The sequence below is a fragment of the Lottia gigantea genome (genome assembly GCF_000327385.1).
Source record: "Lottia gigantea unplaced genomic scaffold LOTGIsca_26, whole genome shotgun sequence".
Classification (NCBI taxonomy): domain Eukaryota; kingdom Metazoa; phylum Mollusca; class Gastropoda; family Lottiidae; genus Lottia; species Lottia gigantea.
Window position 1 is genome coordinate 1,506,181 of NW_008708797.1, and position 22,628 is coordinate 1,528,808.

Consider the following 22,628-nt stretch of genomic DNA (forward strand, 5'->3'; position numbering starts at 1 on the left):
ACTAAAAGAAAGATGATGCCAGCTCTACCTTTCAATCGACGCCATATTTATTTGTCTTTGTCTCTGATCTGACAAATAATATCATATTCTTGTTGTTAGTGGCGGTTTTAACTTTACCACTTTTCATCTCGAATACCATCTTGATTTCCGTCTTTTAGAATAATATACCGACAGATTGGTGAAAATTATCCATCTCCATTTTACCAATGCACTGTTTGACACTGTGGTTCAAGTTTTAGCCTCTGTTGATAACCCTACATATGCCGACATGTACCCTTGAAAACTATCGGTAGGCATATATTTTTACATACAATAATAAAATATTTTCACTGTTAAAAAGTGCTCAATACAATTGTAGAACGGTATGAAAATATTAAAACAGAACTTTTATCATGTTGTAATTCAGATTTCTATACAGATATTGACATAGATTCGCTGTATTGCAGCTAAATGGTGGTTGTCAAATTGAATACTCTCCAAGCTAATTACTAAATTATATTCAGATGCCAAGCGTTGATATGGTGTCAGAATTTATTTGTACAAATTACTCATATTCTACTTCTGATAATATCATAAAAGTCTTTCTAATTTTCGGTGCTGGATATTAACCGTTAACACATGCCATCAATTTCAGACATTTGAAAACCATAAATATAAAAAAAAGGGAATAGAAAAACAACATTTTCCTGTTCTCGTTTTTTGAAAGTCTATTAAAGTAATAGGCATGTAAAGTACGTTCTAATGGTGATCTATCTAGTTAGCTGGGTAGTTTATAGGTTACTGTACTAGCTAGAAAATGACATATGTTTTGTCAATGTCTTGATGAAATGTGCAGGAAATCAGGACAGGAAATGTGTTCTTTATAAAGCTGATTGACGGCAGGTAGCGCTGCAAGCTTGACTGTATTTTTACACGTGTATCCAGTACGGATCTCGTTTCAATATAAAAAGAACAACAATAGGTCCCATGGAATTACTTACATGTACGGATATCTTAGATTGGTGCATGTCACATACCACGCTGTAATTTCATGATTAGAACAATATTTAGATAGAATGCGGGGCGTACAATTCCTACTGTAGATCATCATACTTCGGCATCTTTTATCACTGAGTACAGTACCAAGAGGGTGTCAAAAACTACTCCCTACTTTTAAATTCCTTTTACTAGCATTACCAGCACCCGACACACTATGTATGGCGTAGTATGAAGACGAGTCGTCATTTTAAGTTTTAAACGCGGATAATTCTGTAGGCTCAAATTGAGAAGATGGGCTGGGGTCACTATTACTGATTAGCTTAGTTAAAAAAATCTCGTTTCTGAGACTGGTGTACGATTAATCAAACGGGTGACCAACATGTCACTTTAAAGAATCATATTGATTCTATGGAACAAGATGTACTCAAAGTATATCATATGGAATCCATATCATTAGATATTAATAATGGTCATACGATCCTTACCAGTACTGGACTGGACATATTAATACAATATTAGTTTATACTGATATACATGTATCAATGAACTTAAACCAAAAACATATTCCTTGACCTTTTCTTTCTTGTTCAATACTTTACCAAGTGAAGACACGGACGTATTTTTTGTATTCAAATTAAACACAAGTTAAGATTCCATGATTTTAAATCATTCGCTAGCTGAAATGATAATTTACAAATTATGATGTTGCAATAGAAGAAAAACAACATCATGGATAGATGCTAATAATTCCAAATGGATGAAGATTAAATGGAATATAATTTCATATAAATATCAGCAGAAGAGATATTGAAAGACATCATTTTCACCAGGGTTGAGATTCACCGCCGGGGTGAATAAGACTTTAACAGGGGTAAAAAAAAGTCCGAGGGGTGAATGGTCTGAAAATGACTGGCTCATTGTGTTCACAATCAAGCCTTGATTCTGATTTCTGGAGTGTTGTGGAAAATCTGAGCACATCATGTAGAAGTTTCTACAGAAGAGAGAAACCCGAATTATTTATTTATTTATTTATTTATTTATTTAGAGTAGGTGTCATTTCGCTATACTGGATAGTGCTTTTCATTGCCAACATGTCGCATTAATTGATCGTTCTGTAGTATCAGAGTGCCTTTAATTCTGACCAGTGTTAAGACGATCTTCGGAATGATGTGTTTCTGCAATCCACTGTGCGAGACATCAACAAATGTCGCTTCATCCAAAAGTAGTTGAGAAATACCCTAGACTCGCTACCTGTGCGCAAAAACTATTATTGCCATTCCTTTTGTATTATCTAGTAGATTTAGCGCAGTGACTGAGATTTTGTCAAAAGTCGCAGATCTCTGGACAAAACTAGACGTGGAGATCTGCGTCTGAAGCTGACCGGACATTAAATCTTTGATTCGTGAACATCAAGCTCAAGACTCCCACTTAGAACTATACCTCATTAACAAAATCTGACCATATAAATGTTTTTTCGTACTGTCAAGTAACCTAATTTCGTGCTAACCTATTTTTCGTGAATTTCCGGAGAGGATTAATAATTTACATGTGCGACCTCGCATGACCTACGCATTTGATTGTTTTAAAAAACATGTGTTATCTCTACAATGTTAGCTAGTAGAATGAATCCAATAGTTTCGAGCAAGGTAAAATGTATTAACGTATACTTTGACAAATACAAAATGGCGGATTTCAGTTATTACCAAACGTCACAATTTTTTATCGGTCGAATTTCCTTATAATCCCTAGCTGTAATCGGAATTCCAAGTGTCGTCTGCTCGAATGTAGTCCAACGAATGAAGTCATATGATCAACTAGCGGATTCCGTGTCAGCAGAAAAATTCTATGGAACACAATGTGGGCCATATTCTTATATTGTTTCAATGACTTTAAGCAATAAATCACGCTACGTATCTTATTTTGTCAGTCTCTATTTTTTTTAAAATCATGGTTCTTTGAAGGAATTGTCACTAGTTATAATGAATTCATATTAAAGATAAATACTAAGTTAATTATACCACTGGGTATCCATACAACGTGTTTCTCTCGACTTTTTTATAGATCAAACATTGTACACGAAAATAGGTGACGCATTCTGCCGCCATTGCCGAGTTGGTTACTCATGAAATATGGGTCAAAGTAAGGGATTCATAGAGAAAATCGAAACAAACCAATTTTAATTATTTTGTAGAATATCTGAGGAAACATCTAAGACATAAAAAAAAATTCCCGTTTCTTTAAGTTTGACGAAATTCGGTTTTGAATCCTTATATGCACGAAAATATGAACAGGGTGAAAAAGGTTGAGAAGCACTGTTCTACAGCCTGTCAGATTAAAAAAAAACGGGTAAGAGTAGCTGGATTAAAAGTGAAAAGCAAGAAAGAGCGAACTAAACAAGAAATATTAGCGTAGCACTCAATTTGTTATGCACACTTAAACACTATACAGGTTAAAGGTAATTTCTAATATCATCTATTGTCCAGGCAACTTATAAGAGTTTTATGGATTTATCCAGTATTTGCCTTCACAGGACCGTAACTAAGGTTTTTTTGTCTATGAGGCAACAATCCTGTTATCTTTGAACAGTAATGTTTTCCATCGCAACGCTTTCGTTACTGTGGACATCAAATAAGCGATATATATATGGGATATTATATTCATATTTTTGATTTCTTAAACACCTTCCGTGACAACATCTTCGTTGTGATATTTTCTTCGACTTAAGGGATTGAAAAGAGGTTTTCTTTTTTTTATGTGTATCGGGGACATTGATAGCATCAATTTTTGCGATTCCAGTTTTCAATCAGGCGTCTGAGGTTCCTACAATTTCCACTAAAACTAAGTGTTTGATCACCTCACTTGTCGCAAAATATGCATTATATTATAATAAACTGCAATTAGTAACGTCATCAAACACTTAAGTTTTAATGTAATTGCAGGAACCACAGAGACGTTTGACTGAAAATTGGAATGGTGCAAATTGGTGCCATCAGTATCCCTTAAACAGAAATTAGAAAACCTCTTTTCAATCCCTTTAAAATAAGCCTGCCTTAAAAATATACTGTAAAAGACCAATTTCTGAAACTGGTTATGTTCTTAAATTACCGCTTTCTTTTTAATCTCTATACATCTGCATTGAAGGGACAAGATTTAAATTTAAAAAAAAATACGTGCCTGCGCCGGAAGTAAAAATTATTTAACAATATCCTTAATGAGTCAAAATGCGTGATATTCCATATTTACCCATTTGTACAGACTTTCTTTAAATATTCATTTATTGCCATTTGTTTTACGAATTAAATACCTTTTTATGTCTTTTCCAGCAAAAATTGTTAGTTGTTGTATTAAATCTTTTCACAGATGTCGCAACAACTTTTATTTCCATTCCCGTTATTTTGTCCATACATAGAACATTGTTTTTCACGATACACAACGTAACGGAACAGACAGCGACCAAAAGGAATAATTTAATAATAATCAAGTCCTAAGAAAGGAAAGATAGCTTGCCAGGCAAGGTAATATGGCCAACTACTTCCGAACTTTTTTGGATGCTAATGAGCAATATTACCAAGTATTGTCAAAATCCATCAATAATTGAACCTTCAAGAGTGTTAACGGGAAAATTGCGGTCGGACGGATGGACATAAGCCATACCTATATACGCTCCACATTTCACGTGGGCTTATAAAAACATTTATTAATTTGCAGATCCATCTTTGAAAAATATTTTACATGCTACTTCTCCCCTAAAAAATATATACTCGTAAGATAAAGAAATCCAAGAATATCATAGGAAATATAGAAATGTTCAGTTTCCTGGTTTAAAAAAATCGTGTATCTTTCGTTTATCATTGCAATTTTATTTATGATTCATCAAGAGCATCATATAATGCTATTACAGTGGTGAGGGTCGTTTTCGAAGTGTGTCATTGTGCAATAGAGATGATATGATTGGCATTTCATGATGGTAACTATTCATAAATAAAATAGCAGGAATTCAAATTTCGATTGGAAAGGCATACTTCATTCCCAGCATACAATAAGAACATATTCCCACATGTATAGATGGAGAAAATGTCGGCAGTAGAAGTAAAAAAAGGGGAAATGTTTAGCATTACTAACCGAATTCGCTACAAGTATATATTGAAGGTCGATTTGAAAATCTGATCTCATTAATGACTGGAAATGATGTTGAATAACGTGGAAAATTGTATTTAAAACCTTGTTTAATGTAATCGTTATCTTATCAAATAAGGCAAAGGGTTTCCTTCAAAATCTCCGATGAAAATTTGCAGAAATTCCACAATTTGATTTATGACATTATTCTGAAAGTTAATCAACACCAACAAATTTAGGGTCAGGTTGGCTGTTTATACTTTCACAAAATTCCTTTAAAATAATTTAAAATTCAACGTGTGCAGGCTACCTTAATTTCTCGCAGTAGAAGTTGAGTTATCGTTCAGATCGTGACACGGCTATTTGTTATGATGTTGAAGAAGCCCTTCCTTACCGGGGTGACAACATGAGTGATGATATATCTAATACATAAGTACCCCTTGAGCCAAGAGAGTTCACATTACTGAGTTATGTATGGAGATGTAGATTTCTACAGATTATGATGTAGAAGACAGATAAGATGCACCTGGACATTAGAAACGGCCTGCTAATGATTCTTGGTTTCTGGGAAATACTTTTAAACAATTTTCCCTCGATAACTAGATATCAGTCTTGAAAAACACCACTTTTCAAGCAAACTGGCGGTTTCCAAAATATCTTTTTCCATTATGAAAATTGCGCTTTAAATATTAATTGCGCATATAATAATAATACACCTTCGTTTGCAAAAAAATGTTTTATTATGGGTAAATACCACTGAATGTGTATCATTGTGATTTGTGTTTCTTGAAAGGGGGGAAATCTTGTCAGTTTGAACTTCATTATAACGACAACGGACAATTCCTTGAAATGTAAAATAAATGTATTCTTAGAAGGACAGCTTTTTCCCAACTGTGATGCCATTGTGAAACGCAATTTCCATGTCAGCCTCTCCAACCTGCATCAAAGATAGACAGATACGTTTGAAATTTATTATGATTTGATTTATATGGCAGCACTTCTCTTTTGATTGGATCGATCGGAACAGCCAATTGCCTAAATGAAGCCCCTTAAAAGCTAGGAGTTCACTAATTGTGTCCAGACTGAAGTGCGTTCGTCAAATTTCCTCGTTCACGCTTTTGAATCTACAGTTATCTTTTAAACATATAAAATCATGTTGGCATTTGAGCGCTATCCAATATCTCCAATCTTGCATACTGAAAAATCTTTCTCATTAGTTTTCAACTTACAGTTGCGACAATTTCAAGTTGAACACAAAAGAAAATGTAAAATCCGATTTTTCAATTTTCATAAAACTCAGGATGTAGATGACCAAAAATTAAAATCAAGTAAAAAACATGGACAGTTTGCAAGGATTTTAGAATATAATACAGTTATCCTCTTTGACTACTAATATTGTAAATGCTTGGGTTCTTTGATTTTTAACCGATTTCCTAAAACTCGATGAAAATTTCTCATTTCAATAAACAAATGCCGAAGGGACCGTATTTGTAGATGATGCACTTCCTTACTAAGCTGAACAGTACTTCAGATGTCTGCAAGACTCTATCAAAAAATACTCCTAAATAGCAGTTATTTGGCTGTAGTTAATTCCATGGCATTCCCCATTTCATTGGTTCTGTGACTGTGAGAGTTGCAGGCGAAATTTTGACATGGACCACACACGTTAACAAACTAAACTTAGGATGGAGCTTATCTACCATTTATTATATAGCGAACTTCTAGATAGCCTATTACTCTCTAATCATGTTTCTTAGGTAAAGTGACTTATCAAAATTGTATAATGTGAAATCTTGAGTAGTGGTATCTTTATTGTTTTCTATCATATCACACTATTTCTAATCGGCAAGATATTAAACGTTAAACCACACAAACATTCAATAAAACATTCTACCTAAAATAAAAATGCAAACAATTAAGATTACACCAATTGCATATGGTATTTTTTTTGTATCGAGTGTTCCTTATCATTTTGAATATAATTACCAAATATAAGAACCAGGTTTAATGGTTTAGTAACCATTAGAATTATTTAAGAAATATATTAATAGAATAAATGCAGGAATTTCAGATATTCAAGATGTATTATTTCACAGGCGATCAAAATTATTTGAAATTTGTTATCTCTGATAGTAATTAGCAATTAGTTTTCAATATATGATTTCTTTATCTAATCATTTCTGCTACTTTTCTCTCTTTCTCATCTTTTTAAGTGTTTGCGGCTACAATATTTATAAAAATATTTTAAAAAATTTTGCTGAGAAGATTGTTTTAATGAACAACTTAACAATTGAGTAATATAAGAAATATGCTGGGCTGTGTTATAAGGTAACAGTATGATATCAACGTCTATATGATATCTCTAAAGTTACTACAAAACCGTGTTTTATATCAGTTTTCTAAATATACATATTACATGTTTTAAAATACAACATACGCGAAAAAAAAGTTATTATGTTAACAATTTATTCAAGAAGCATTTAAAAGCTAATTCCAAATATCTAATAACGAGATTGGGGTAAGGCAAGGAGACGTCTTTATTCCTTGTTAAAATAATATATGTGTAATTAGAAACTGACAAGTGCATATCTATGAGTGTTTTATATGTAAATTTAAGAGTTGTGGTATATATCTTGAATTCACCTTGTCAGCCTTCTCTCTTTATCATTTCTCTGAACGTGTTTAAGACCGATAATAAGACAAGCAGAAATAAGTTTAACAACTTACACATGCATTTCACAACGAGAAGAACATTTTTTGTCAAAATTTTGACAATGCCGCCTTACATTGAATTTTTTAACAAGAAGGATAATTTGTAGAATATATATTAAGATGTTGAAAGGCTTGACATATGGTATGTGATGGTTTAGATAAAGCATTTACTGACACGCCAAAATAGAATTTTTACCATTGCACGTAGCAACGTAGAATTGCGATTCTCAATATCTGGTAATTCCTCGCCTATTTTCAGACATTCTGACACTCAACAACTTATAATCATTTAATTGAAGACAAATTATGATCTCTCTTAGTGATCTCTTGCGTCTATTAATGAAATTATTCCCTGTGGCGGAGTACAATTCTCCAAACATTTGTAGTCAATTTACTTGGCGTCCGTTTAGTAAGCACAATCTTCAGAAGCTTTTCATTAGATCGGATGGAACAAATTGAAACTCCGACCCTATTAGAGAAAACCTTGACAGTAAAATATGGAGAACACGCCTAAAGTTGATAATGCAGGTGGGCCAAGTGTGGGTTAAGATGTCAAAGCTCAGGCCATTTACTTGAAGATTTTCTCTTGCTAACCAGGTGCCTCTCCTCGTGGTTGCCATATTTCTTATTTCTAACGTTGACAGATATGTTGAGTTAAAATTACCGCCCCGATTATCTGTTGATAGTATGGTAAACTGAACACTGAGAGGAATTTCTCTTCATTTCATCAACTTAAGAATACCACATGATTTAAATTGTTGTAACAATAACATAAATATTAAATCATATATTCAGTGATATGAAGAGAAATGAAATAAATGAATTTTGACGTCCTACTATATTCCATGCAGTGTGCATTGGGGGAAACTTCTATTGTCAAGGGATCTTTAACGTGCACAGCCTGTGAGTTTTTGTCTCATCCGAACGAGTCGCTTTTTCCATGCCTTTCACACTGAGATCACTGACAGGGAAGAGATGAACACATAGGTTGTTCTTACAATTTTACACCGAGCACAAATACTGAGTGATTTGATGCTTGATAAAATTCTAAGAGCTATTAACAAACAAGACATGATAGTCAATATATATATATTTCTTGTACACTTTTATTATTTTCTTAATTCTTGTTTACCATGTATATAAGTGAAATATGAGTTTATCATTGAAGTCTTTGTGTCAAACAACTTCAGAAATTGTCGATGATCTCGACAGGGCTATATAATTATTTGCTTAAGAAGACTCCAAGTTTCTGACTGGACGTAACCGAACATACTTTAAAACTGGTTAGTGACCACGATAGTGTTGTAAACTTTATTATTATTGGACCATTGTGCAGCTCAAAATATTTGACTTGTGTTCGGCTATTGGAACTTACAGTATTTACAAGATTTGGATAAAACTAAGCACACTTATTGGTGAAATTTTGGCACGGAGAAAAGTTTCCATATTAAAAAATATTTGTTATTATTCGCGTACCGATCAATTCGAGGCAATTATTCGGTTTGCTTCATGTGAAGACGGCGAGTCTTACGTGTAAAGGGAGAAAACTCAATACAAATTCCAATCATTCAGAACACAACTTCATATCATGCTCAAAGTTTTCAGAGACCGGTATGACCGGACTGTGGACATGTGACCCATCACAAGCCACAGGCCCGATGGTGTGTGGCACTCGATCTGAAAATTCGAATAAAAAAATAATTATTAGGTGTTGAATAGACCTCTTTGTTAAACAAATACTGCATTTTGCTGGCAATTGTTTTTGGTAGACTTTATTTTTTAACCTATTCCCTTTATAGTTATTTCCTGTCAAAAAAATATAATAAATTTTATCATGAATTCTTATTATCCATGTATTAACGTTTGTGGGCTTTCATGTTAACCATAACCGTTTTCACTGACGGTACATTTTTTTTTCTGATTTAAATTCGAATTAGTTGATTGGTGAAGATGAAATATATCGATTTAATTAATTATTAATTTACAGGCGTTGGGTGTAAAATTCCGAATTCCCGAACTGTCCGAATTGGGTCAGAAAAGACAAAAAAATCGAAACTAAATTTGCGCCAAAGGTGGTGCACTAGTTCGGGAATCAAAACATTTTACATCAAAAAACGAATATTTTTAAAAGCTTTCATTTGGTCAAAAATATTTTTGATAAATATAATCGCTATTATTCAATGGACACTTTTTGTGATCGAACGCGTCTTCCCATTATCTCCCTTGAATAGCAACCATACCATGTCAAGATGACAACACAGTGGGCGATTTAAATCTAAATAGCTACCAAAAGTTTGAACTCTTGGTTCTTGTTGTTTCCCACAAAATCTTCCCCACCCTTGTCTCCTTAACATTCAGAAAATGTGTTGGTCGGGAGAAGATTGGAAACACACCTCTACAGCTACGTGGCATTTAGTGAAAACCTGTTACAGACGTTTTAGGAAATCACACTCACAGTCGGATTCAACTACTAGTACTACTCTTCCATGATATATCCACAGAGATATGTCTAAAAAAATAGCTGTTAAGCGTAACTGGTTACGTCATGACAACAATATAATAATAGTAAAAATACTAATGTGAAAAGGAATGACTAAAGTCACAAACTTTGATGCCAATGTGAATGATGGGAACAGGCTAACATGCAGTGAGTAAGACGTCAGCATTGTAAATTAGCACTGTGTACACTAAAAATAAAGAAAAAAATTGTGATTTGACCAAATGAAAGCTTTTAAAAAATATTCGTTTTTTGATGTAAAATGTTTTGCTTCCCGAATTTGTGCACGACCTTTGGCGCAATTTTAGTTTCGATTTTTTTGTCTTTTCTGACCCAATTCGGACAGTTCGGGAATTCGGAATTTTACACCCACCGATTCACAGGGGTTTTGTATCTCCTCCTCGGTTGTCATGTACCGGTCGACATGACCACTTTTTCATGGAAATTGGGCAAAGAAATTCATATCTTCTAGAGATAGCTATTAGGCAATTCTTTCTTTTCTTTACATAGATATAAAATATGATAAGAAGAGTGATCAGGTGTAGAGTTAGGCAATATAGGTGAGATGGGCCATTAAGATTTTAAATTACGGGCAATCGCCTTCAAGAGATGTCTATTTAGGTAAAGCAGAATCAACTAAAACACACAAGCACTGTTAGCTTATTCCATTGTGACTAATCTCTGTTTTCCGTCTCCATCTCAGGAATATCAAACTGATAATTTCTAATCTTCTCCACAACGATTTTGCAGATCTCAGAAATAACCAGATGGTAGCCTACAGCGAGCATACATAAGGTTATCCCCGATGCATGAAAAGTGATAAAAACAGATGGTCCTTAAGGCTAATCGAGGGGATTGTAGATGGCCGAGAATAGGTCGTGTTGCAGCTATTAGTGGAAAGTCAGTAGTTTATGACAAATATACATGCTAACTGAAACTAAAAAGACTTGGTGATGCTAAATTTGAGTTGCAGAATGTCTGACTACCAGCAGCATTACATGATTACAACTTATACATTACATGGAAGATAGGAGATACATCTGGCTAAGAGTCAGATATAGCCTAAATACTGGAAGATTTTGTTTTTCTTATGTTTGATATTGATTTTACCTCACTGAAAAGAAATTCTAATAACCATATTCTTCACCAAGTAAGACTCGGTGAGCATGTTCCATCCTGAAAATCTAGATGAAGAAGCCTATAGTGTGGATATAGAATTGTTACATTCTTGAAAAATTTAATTTCGCAACGAAAGTGCCAGAACCTTCAAACAAAGATGTAAATTTAAGTCCAATAGGCACTGTCTTGTGTTCAACTTGTCGTAGAAATTATACAATGATGATAATTAGAAGAAAATTTCGGTATTAACACCACTCCACACTGTTCAATGAAATTTAATAAGATAGCTTGCCAGGCAAGGTAACATACGCCCACTACCAGTTGTCAGAAACGATTACAAAATCTTTATTGGCTTAATAATGAATTTTCAAATAATCTTAAAAAACATCTATAAGTCAAGGCAAAAACCTGAAACAGTTGATCAAGTTATTATCAAATTCAAACATGAATAATGTCTCATCACTGTGCACACAATTGCAATAACTCTGAAACTGTTCATCATCCGAAAATTACCAATATCTAACTTGAATGAGATCTCATCAATATGTTATATCAATATCTAGTTTCATCAAGATCATATAAAAACTGTAGTGTCCCTACAAGCCAAATTTTTAATAAGCCAAGGGCAATAACTCTGAAAACTTTCACTCGATTATTACCAATTCCAAACTTGACCGAGATCTCATAAATATATAGATGCATACCAAGTTTCATCAAGATCAAGTAAAAACTGTAGTCTCTATCATGCCTACAAGCCAAATTTGATGCGTTTTTACTAAGTCAAGGGCAATAACTCTAAAACAATTCATCCGATTATTACCAATTTGGTACTTGACTGAGATCTCAACAATACATACATGCATACCAAGTTTTTACTAAGTCAAGAGCAATAACTCTGAAACCGTTCTTCTGATTATTACCAATTTCGAACTTGTCCGAGATCTCATCAATATATACATGCAGAAGAAAGATCATGAAGATTGGATAAAAACTGTAGCCTCTATTGCGCCTACAAGAAATGTGAACGGACCGACGGACCGGCTGACAGGGGCGACGGCAATAAAAATTGCATTTTCATTCCATAATAGCTCAACGTTGCCTCGATGTGCAAAAAGAACAATTCACAGATAGGTCAATGTTGTTTCCCGAGAGATAAATGGCGCGAATAAATGTCTCGTTTCAAGGGAAGTAACTTTGTTCACATATTTATATATGGACTCACTCCACTAATTCATTTGCCATCTCTTCCCATGTTAAAACACGAAATTCAACCTTCTACAACTTTTTCCAGAAAAACCGTTGAAAGCTTTCCAATATGTCGAATGAAAGCCTGACCAATTCTTAATGTCTCGTAAAAAATTCAATATATGATGACCATGAAAATTTTGAGCTACTAAAATTGAAAGTAGACTACTACCGGTTATACTCATCCGCTAGAGTTTGGCACTTCGCAAAACGACTATTTTTAGAATTAGCCTTCCGCCTTTAGGTCATCATTTCATCATATTATCTGAAAGATAATGCAATTTCAGACATCAAAATAATTCCAAATTTAGACCAAAAATTACCCCAAAAGGGAGAGAGAAAGAAGATTTCTAAAAATAGCCTGGACTACATTCCATATTTAGTAAGTAGGTCATCACAAAAACGTAAACATAACATCCTAACCTCGGAGTTGATATTTTGATGTAGAATGTCGATCGTAAAAGACATAAGTTTAGATATTACTTAGGCCCTGTTTATTTTCTAGTAGATTAAGCTAGTGGAAAAAAAACCTCTTGGGAAAAACTTGTCGAGCAAAGAGAATCGATTGAGACATATACAAGCTAATAAAATGAATGCGTCAACGTCAAGAACAGTGATTTGAGTCTTATAAGAGGTAAAGTTGAATAATCTGGATGTCCTCGTCGAGCCAGTTGCATTAAAGATTTCTGGATGGCGCTTGAGAACAGCATGAAACCAAAACTTTCCCTGGCATTTAATTTTTGAATCCACGAGGACAATGTTTACTGTACTGTTTGGTACGTCCATATCCAATCTTCAAAATAGGGTTTTGCTATCAAATCATTTGAATTTTATGACTTACTAGTCATGACATTATAAATCCATACTTAATCAAATATTATCCGACATGAAACGACCAACGAAAACGTGAAACGACCAGCAACTGACCTGGAAAACGACAGGAAACGACCTTTCTCGAACTTCCAACTAAGAAATATTGGCCCAACAAAATTAAAAAAAACAATGGTGATTTAACTAAGTGAATAGAGTTCTTTACCCCAATTTATATAAACATAAACAAAAAGATAATTATGGCAATAGGAAAAAAAGATGGACACATAAATTGAACAAAGGCTTTGTAATGAGAACCTGTTATAAAATACGAACAGAATAGGAAATCCATCTCACAAGCAGGAGTTTCTTGACATTTAGGTTGAGATTTTTGCTGTATTGTATGTTGGTATGTGAAATTTATTTTTAAAAGAAAAAGATATTTTATCCGTGGTTTCTGGAATGAATGAAGATGTCACACTTTTAAAAACGAGTTTGCCAGGCAAGGTAAAATACGCCCACTACCAGCTGTCGGAAATGATAAAATCTTTAGTGGCTTCAATTTGGCGCTCCTTCAAGCCAATTGACAAAATTATTCATGGATTGCAGTGTTGTACGAAGAGCTGAGAGGAGCACTTCTCAAGTCATGGAACAGCCGGAGAGAAGAATGGTTAAACGCACAATCATGACACAAAATGGTTTACAAGGTGATGAGGGTGATGAAGAAGTTACCGCAAGTGTCATGGTGACAGAGGAAAGTGTTTTTAGCAATGTAAGCCTTTTTTCAGTCCCCTGGCCACCACAGCCTTTTTTCACCCACCCCGTAGCTATCCCATAGCACCGATATTGCTAATAGATTTCAGTGTTGGTTTACAGTAATGGAAGATTTGTATGCTTTCATGATGATAGCATTATACAATGTATTTATCATTATACACTTCAGATTTGCCATGTTTGGAAATTGTTTTCAGAGATTGAGAGATTAAATATAAAGAGTTATTGTTAGTTGTTATTTCGTAACCATTGATTCTAAATGAGCTTTAATGCTAGGTTCCCACTATTCAGATTTGCGGCAAGATTGAAATCGTCATGTAAATTGTAGACTCTACGATGACCGAATTCAATTGCCAATTAGGGATCACCGTATAATATCGAACTGTATCGTTACAAAGCGCGACGGATTGCAACTAATCGTGCTTAAAAACTGTGTTGATAGGATGGGCCATTATGACGTAACGCCGTACGATTTTTTTTTGTAGCAGAAAGTCCCACTTCAGGAAACCAGTTCTTGTCAGCTCGAGACCCAAATCGGAATTCAAGCTAAACAATCCTATCGGAGCGTATCAAAGCACAAACCGTACAATGACAAATTGCCAAATCGTAAGCATATCGTATAGGAGCGCAACAAAGTATTTTGATTAAAAAAAAACCAGATATATCAGAAAAATGCCAAGATCAGCTTCGAACAGCCAATCGTTGGAAACAGATCGCACAACAGTGGGAACCTATCATAAGCATTAAATACATCAAATTTTGTCAACAATGATAATGGGAATGAAAACACAATATTGTAAATGTGTACTCTTCAATTATTTATATTTTAACTATGTCTATTATGCAAATGTCAGAATCAAAACACATTACTCTACTAATGGATTTGTATTTACATTTGGTAAAACAAGTCCCCACTATCACAATCGAGTTAGGATTGAAAATCTGGTTTTCCTTTCTGATCTTGAGCAATCGCAGCATTCGTGTCGATCGTCGACAAATTTTGATCCGTTCTTAAAGTTTCTATTATTAACTTTAATTAATTAATACAAGTAGATTCGCCCACGAGCCCAATAAATCGCATCAGAACGTATAATCCGATTTTGATGCACATAGTTCGTGTAGATCGTATACAAATTTTGGAAGCGTTCAAAAAATTGATAGAAAAAATTGATCTGATAGTGTTCTTTAACATGGCAACCCTGTTTACATCGTGCCCCGAAACCTGGTAGTTGGAGAATCCCTAGATTTCATAGAAGAGTTATATTGTTTCAAAATCATTTTATTTCTAAATTTAAACATTTAAATTTGTACAAATATTTGAAAAGTTGAAAATGAAATCGAAATTTATGCTGATCTACCCAATTTTGTGAAAGCTAGAGAATGATGTGGCAGGTCTTTTCTACATTTTCCACTTTTTATTTTGAATTAAAAACTCCTATTTTCACCCGGTGATAATTCCGGTAATTTTTAATTAAAAACATTTTCAACAAGATTCGTTGAATTATCACCTAGGCGAAAATAAATGTTTTTCAAAATTAAAAGTGAAATATGTCGTATGTGAGCCACCGTAGTTATGATTTCACTGATCTCATTTATGTTCTATATAAAATAGAAAGGGCAACAGTAGTTACCAAAGTTATAGTAAAGAACAAGAAGAAACAGCATTTATCAAAACGCTTGCTTATTTCTATTGACACGGCTAATGTGGAAACGACTTGGCTCTTTTCGCTAGGGTCTATGGCTTTAGAGTTCTTGCCACTAAGTAATCGTGTCATCCAATTAGGTACTTTTTCTTCTTTAGCTTTCTCGTAAAGTTTTAAACTGAAAACCGACACCAAAATAATACAAGCACAAATTACCATCATAGCACAGAGATAAACCAAGAAATAACAGTTTGTATCTGAATTTGATGGCAATGATTCGTGTATGTAGGTAACATAGACAGCGTAAGACAAAAAACTGGATATAGACATGGTCATTCTTTCACCACTTTCAGCTGGTAGCAAAAATACAAAGGCATTAATGAAAGACAAAGCATAAGATGGGATGACACTCTTTATAAGGTAGAAAAACCATCTTCTTCTTAACACAAATCTTACGAAACCACCCCTCTTTTCTTGTTCGTACAATGAAATTGGCTTACTTGTCAAATTCAACAGTTCCCATTCATTACTAGGTTCGAATATAGTTAAATCATCAGACAAAGCACATATTTGTACCTCGCTGGAAGTCGATCCAAGTCGAATTTCACAAATTTGCGTATCGAATGGAAATCTTGAGATATCTACTCGACAAGTCGTTTTGGATCGTAATAGTGGAGCAACATATATCTCGCCGTCGCTACTTATTTTAGATACACCATTGATCATATTTTCAGCAAGCGTATCTTCAACAGCATTTGCAACAATTATAGGAGGAGTCCAAATAAGTTTGCTTGGTACGTTAAAATAATCATTTATATTTCCATCAGAATTCCATCTAAATAAGTTATCTTGCCAAGCAACCTGCAAATATGATAAGGTCTGTAATGTCTGTTCTTGCGCGTTCAACCCAGTAATTGAAATGAGTCCGTACACCACCATTAGTTGTATTCGTGAAGAACTGTTATGTACGGGAGTGATAAATGGATCACACTTATCTAATAAACTTCTTAGAAGTGATGATTGATTAGCTCGATATTCTTCTTCTGCTTTGTATACGCCACTATTCCTATTAGATATCTCGGCTCTTGCCAAAAGTAATGATAGCAACACAATGAAAAGAGTTTTCATTTCGACCGTTTTAGATTATCCTACCACGTAGCTATCTCTACAATCTACAAATACATCACGAGCTGTGTTAGCGGAGATAAAAGAAATGTTAGATTATTCAGTTTACATACATTAATGGTACCTGATTGACTATATTTCAAAACCGACTCATAATTACAAAATAAATATTTCCCTTTGATCGAGCTGATCATGCTATATAATTCTCATACAATTACTCCTGTTCTACAAGATTTATAGACCATGTAAGGTTTGATAGTAGGATTAGGATATAGGGAGTCGTATTGCTTAATCGAATAGACCATTCAAGCACGAGAGGTTTGGAAGCCAGGAAATCTAATATACAACTTTGATTCGAAATGCATGTTGCATTACTGTTCGTGGGCATTTCTCAAATTGTGGCAATGATATAAACCAACATTAAACAGAGACCATAATATAAACATGTATACTGTTGCTTTGCCTTGACTCAATTTCTCATGCCATCATGACAAAATATTGGAATTGTCAGCGCTCCTAAACAAGTGGATGCTTAGCAAGATCCTCCCACATTTTCATTCCAATCTGCGTCTACTCATAGCCTACCAAAATCTAATATGTGCAAGATATTGTTTATTTAAACCGACACACAAACTTTCAAAAAACACACAAAATTTAATAAAATGACCACACCAACTTTCATTTAAATCGGATGAAAACTGTAGTCTCTATTGTGTTCACAAATACAAACAAATTTCATTAAAATCAGATGAGAACTGTTGTCTGTATTGCGTTCAAAATCAATTGTGGACACTATAATGTGGGCGTATAAAAATGACAACTGTGCAAGATGTTCAAAATTAAAACTTTTTTGAATAATAATTAGATGCTGGTTACTTTTGATACTATTTTATTACTATTGTTATTTAAATATTGTCTCCTCTAGTAATCACTAATATACTCTTAAAACACTAACATTCACTTTAATGTTCAGTATACAATTACAACATTACTACCAATGATATTTACCGTCTAATATTTACATTCCTACTATCACTCCCTTCAACTTTCTGTTTTTCATCCTCCTTATTTATATTTATCCTTAATTATCCTTGTGCATATCCCAGCTTATGTGCCACGTTTGCATCTGTCATTCTGATTACTAGTTTCTATTACATCACGGCTATCTCTCGCCATAGCAACCCTTCCCGCCCAAGGCCGCTTATGGACATACGCGCACCTGTATCACTACAGTCATCAATATCCCCCTCTTCCAACTTATCATCCCCATCCACAGTATCCCATCAACATCAACAATATTACACCAACAGTAGAATGGACAATCGACTTCAGCATAAACCGAAAACCAAACCCTCACAAAATTAGCTAAAATGCTGATTCTCCCTTAATCAGACTGTTCTATCAGATATTACAGATCCTACATCACATGGCTATTATGAAATCCCAAGTTAGCCTCTTCATCTAAACCTTTATCACTGCCACCCTCACCCAAATCAACTTCAACCAGGAGACCAGTTCGACCAGACCACGTCTCCATGACTCTAAGAATAAAGGTGCATGACACTTACAACCCATTACCAAACCAATTCTCCTAATTGAATCCTCCAATGAGCAACATTCCAAAAGGTCAAGAGGATGTCCAAATAGAATCTTATCTAGGTGGTAAGATATGGCACATCAAGATCTACCTTATTCTACATATTGGTTTTAATAACAGATCAGAAGACGGTAAGGGTAGATTTAACTGCGTCCAAGAGTTCTAACCAACACCACAACACATGTTACTCATATCCCCACAGCATCACCCCACAGCATCAATTTTCCAATCAAAATTTAAAAACAAGAGCAAGAACCTTCAAACCTCATAGCCAGCCAACCACCAATTGATATCCATGTCATAGAACCAGCACCAGAACCAATCACAGTTAAGAATGACATTATACACTGGGTTCCTGAAACGGCAGACAATCTCTTCAACCACTGGATCAATCACCTAAATCCTTTAATCTAGAAACGGGGGGGTCTAGTTCCAAACACAACACAATTTGGTAAGGATTGTGAATTTAAGCCACAAATCCCTTACCTTAAACGACGAAAAAGTATTGGATAAGGGAAGGGTCTTAATAACATGTTAAATCAAATCTATACTTTACCCAAAATTTATAAAGACCCAGTTACTGAATGGTTTATTCCTTATCAAATACCAATCAACTCTGATTGTTCAAGTGAGTCCTACCGTGTCTCAGAATACATTGATCATTTCTTATTACCTTTGGCCTCAAAACATCCATCTTATGTAAAAGATACCAATGACTTTGTTTTGAAAATCAAACAGTTGAAAATACCCCAAAATTCTACTCTAATCTCCCCTGATGTTCAAAGCATATACACTCGGATAGATACTGTTTCTGGTCTCCGCGATGAAAGATTTATTATTGCATGATTATTTTATTATTTTAGTGGATATCTGAGAAAATATACGATATCATGTCTCAGGATAGTATTCTATATTGTCCTGTATTTGTGATGGATAAAGATATAACAAAGGTTCAAATAACCATTACTATAAAGAAAGTTAGATTAATCAAAATAGCCAATGAAATAAATATAACAAATGCACATTTATTGATATTCTTGGCTGCGAACTTGCTTTTCTTGGCTCGGTTAAATATTCCTTCTCTCATGCTATCCTGGGCTTGGTTAAGGTCTTGTCTCATACTATCCTGCACTTGGTTAAATTTTCCATCTCTCATGCTATCCTGGTGATAATCCCTTTCTGTACAGGACACATTTAGATAATGGAGGTACGAAACAATAACTGACGTGAAAGTTGCCAAGGCACTCAAAATTAATAGAGCTCCAAAATAAATACCTAAAATAGAAACTTTGTCCGAATTGTCTGGTAAAATTCCAGAAGTTAATGTCATAAGTACGATATAAGAGAGTAATATAGAAACGGAAAATGATATTTTTTCACCCGATTCTACAGGTAAAATAAACACTAAGTTTGATAACAATGATAGAGTTACCGTGGGAACAATAATTATCAACACATAAAATGTCGGTTTTCTTTGAAGGGCAAACACTATCTGTATTGTTTGGCTATGTTGATTGTAGTCTGAATGATTGGTAAATAGTTTATCCATAGACCATTGAGGACTATCGCTGTAGAAGACAGCGTCAAATTTTGGAGGTTTTCCTAAAATCTGTATTCGGTCCGTGTCACCATTCCAAGAAGCAATTGATACTTCACAAACCTGTCTATCAAACGGAAAATATTGAATATCCATTTTACAAAATATGTTATATCTTCCACCTGGAAACCAAGATACATGGCCATTATGGTCAAGTTTTATTCGGGAACTTACTTTCTCCAAAATACCATAGTCATCCTCACCATTAATTATAACAATATCCGGAAGCCAGATTTGATTTGAAGGTATAACAATACTAGTTGTGTTATACTGTACTGTGTCCCAATTTAGAAATTCGTCATACCACGTTATATTCCACCAACCCGTAATAGACATGACTTGACTTTTTTCATTTAATCCACCAAATGCAGTCAAAGCAAATAACACATCGACAGAGATAGGGTCTTCATACTTGGATCTTGGACGAATTAGTGCGGTGTAATTCCGTAGTAAATGTTTTAATAAAGACTGTGGGGTACAGTATGCCATAGTTGGTATAAATACCAAAATAAGTACTATACGCATTATGTCCGATAATTTGTTAAGACTAGTATTGAATAATATCTGTCGCAAAGCAGAACGGACTAATATCCTATTAATGTATCGATCTCGTTAAAAAACAAAATAAATGCTTGGTTGAAATTAACAATTACAATTGTCATTACCGTTACTATCCAGCGATTTCAGATAGTAGATTTATTAATGCAAAGTAGGAGGATTGATTGAGCTATTATTGATAGACAGCTCCACGGCTTTCAACCATTCTGTCTTCAGTCATTGACCATATTCTGGTCGGATCCGCCAAGACTATAAGTACATGCAAGATTAGTGTGTGAGTGAAAAGGGACGAGCAGGGGTAAACGTTAACCAAAACTAAATACACTATGGAGCCATGGGAAATGTTTTGTCAATAAATTGATGGCTTATCGTATTTGCTTACCCAACATGAAACTAAAAATTATATGTACCTACACCATGTTATTTTTCGTATTCGCGTTTTACACGATAATTGCAAATTTTCATACCATCGTTGACACCTTCTGTTGGTCTATACGTTTGTTCATGTCTTGGTATTTAGCTCGAATAGGACGTGCCCACTCTATAGGGACTACAGTTCCTGATAATTCATAATTTTTCAGCTACTCAGCATAAGCCTTGCACGAAAGCACCGAAAATGACAGGTAGCAATATTTGTGCTCAATAGTACATGTTACCATCTGAGCTTCATTAAGCCCTATTTTCAATTATTACATGTATTTTCATTATTTGGCAAGTTTGTATCATTGTGTTGGAATGTTCAACTCCTTGAATAACTTTCTCAAACCTGGCTATAATTTCTTTTTTTTTTTGTTCAATTCTTTAAATGATTGTATTTAATTTGTAGACTCGTAGATCCAAAATCAATTGAGTATCTTTTAACACCAAGGATCTACTGTACAGACTGTAGATGTCGTGCATCTGTTATGAGGTTTAATAAGGTCAAATACGTTTCTTATGCAATTTGTGGACGTGCGTTATTTATGTTAACAAGCCAATAATTAAAAGGAAACACATTTAATACACTATCAAGTTCAAACTACTAATCTCTTTTAATTAACACTATCAAAATTATCCAATTTTAACCAATTAACGTATTTTATTTAGGAAGAGGTGATATTTACTGTAAATGCCTAAGGCATCCTCACTCCTTAAACTAGTTAGTTGAACTTTTTACATCAAAATCTACAAGTTAGTAATGATATGATGCCCAAACCACGAAACACCATCGTCATTACTCATTTGATTTGAATATTTAATTGGACTGTTTCACAATACACAGTAAGTACATTGTTTTATGGTTTTAGAATAATTTATCAATTCAGTTATAACCCTTAGTATTTCAGTACAAGACTGCCTCCAAGACAGTACACGTATAATATCATCTTAAACAATCCTTATTCGAATATAACTTCAGGCAAAAGACCCAGAAACCCTAATAATTTTCGGAAATCCTTATGTATCCGGCTTGAAGTTTCAGAAAGGGGGCATTGTAACGAATGTTAAAAGGAGAGAGTGTGGACGTTTCTCTCATAATATTAATGAAGGATAACATTTTCCATGTTTATTTTACGCCTTAAAGATGACAGGAAAATATTAATGCAAATTAGTGCATTTCTTAGGCGTCATCATGTACGCAACTGTATCGTGAAATGGTCTATCGTGGTCTGCGCCTGGCCGGAATGTGCTGTTTTTCTTGTCATGTTAGTAGGAATAGCTTTGATTTTGATTTAATTTAAAGATTCTCTTAAGAAATTCTTCAAATTACCGAATAAGTGAACAAATTATGTCAAGTTGATATAAAGATTATGTTCAAACTATGTCATGATAAGGTATATAGATGTAATTTGTATTATTAACAAATTGAAATTAATTAGC

At 34.2% G+C, this 22,628-nt stretch overlaps 2 protein-coding genes across 2 annotated transcripts; both read right to left on the reverse strand.

Annotated features, from left to right (window-relative positions):
• Nucleotides 1-15,843: 15,843 nt before the first annotated feature.
• Nucleotides 15,844-17,022, reverse strand: LOTGIDRAFT_160806 (hypothetical protein; the record flags this gene model as incomplete). The annotated part of the gene is made up of 1 exon (XM_009055997.1): nucleotides 15,844-17,022. One exon carries the CDS (start codon nucleotides 17,020-17,022, stop codon nucleotides 15,844-15,846), a length of 1,179 nt encoding a protein of 392 aa, XP_009054245.1.
• A 2,792-nt stretch (nucleotides 17,023-19,814) lies between these two features.
• LOTGIDRAFT_54302 (hypothetical protein) lies at nucleotides 19,815-20,690 on the reverse strand (the record flags this gene model as incomplete). Its single annotated transcript, XM_009055889.1, has 1 exon — nucleotides 19,815-20,690. A coding segment is annotated over one exon (876 nt), but the record flags the coding sequence as incomplete, so codon positions are not given.
• Nucleotides 20,691-22,628: the final 1,938 nt, after the last annotated feature.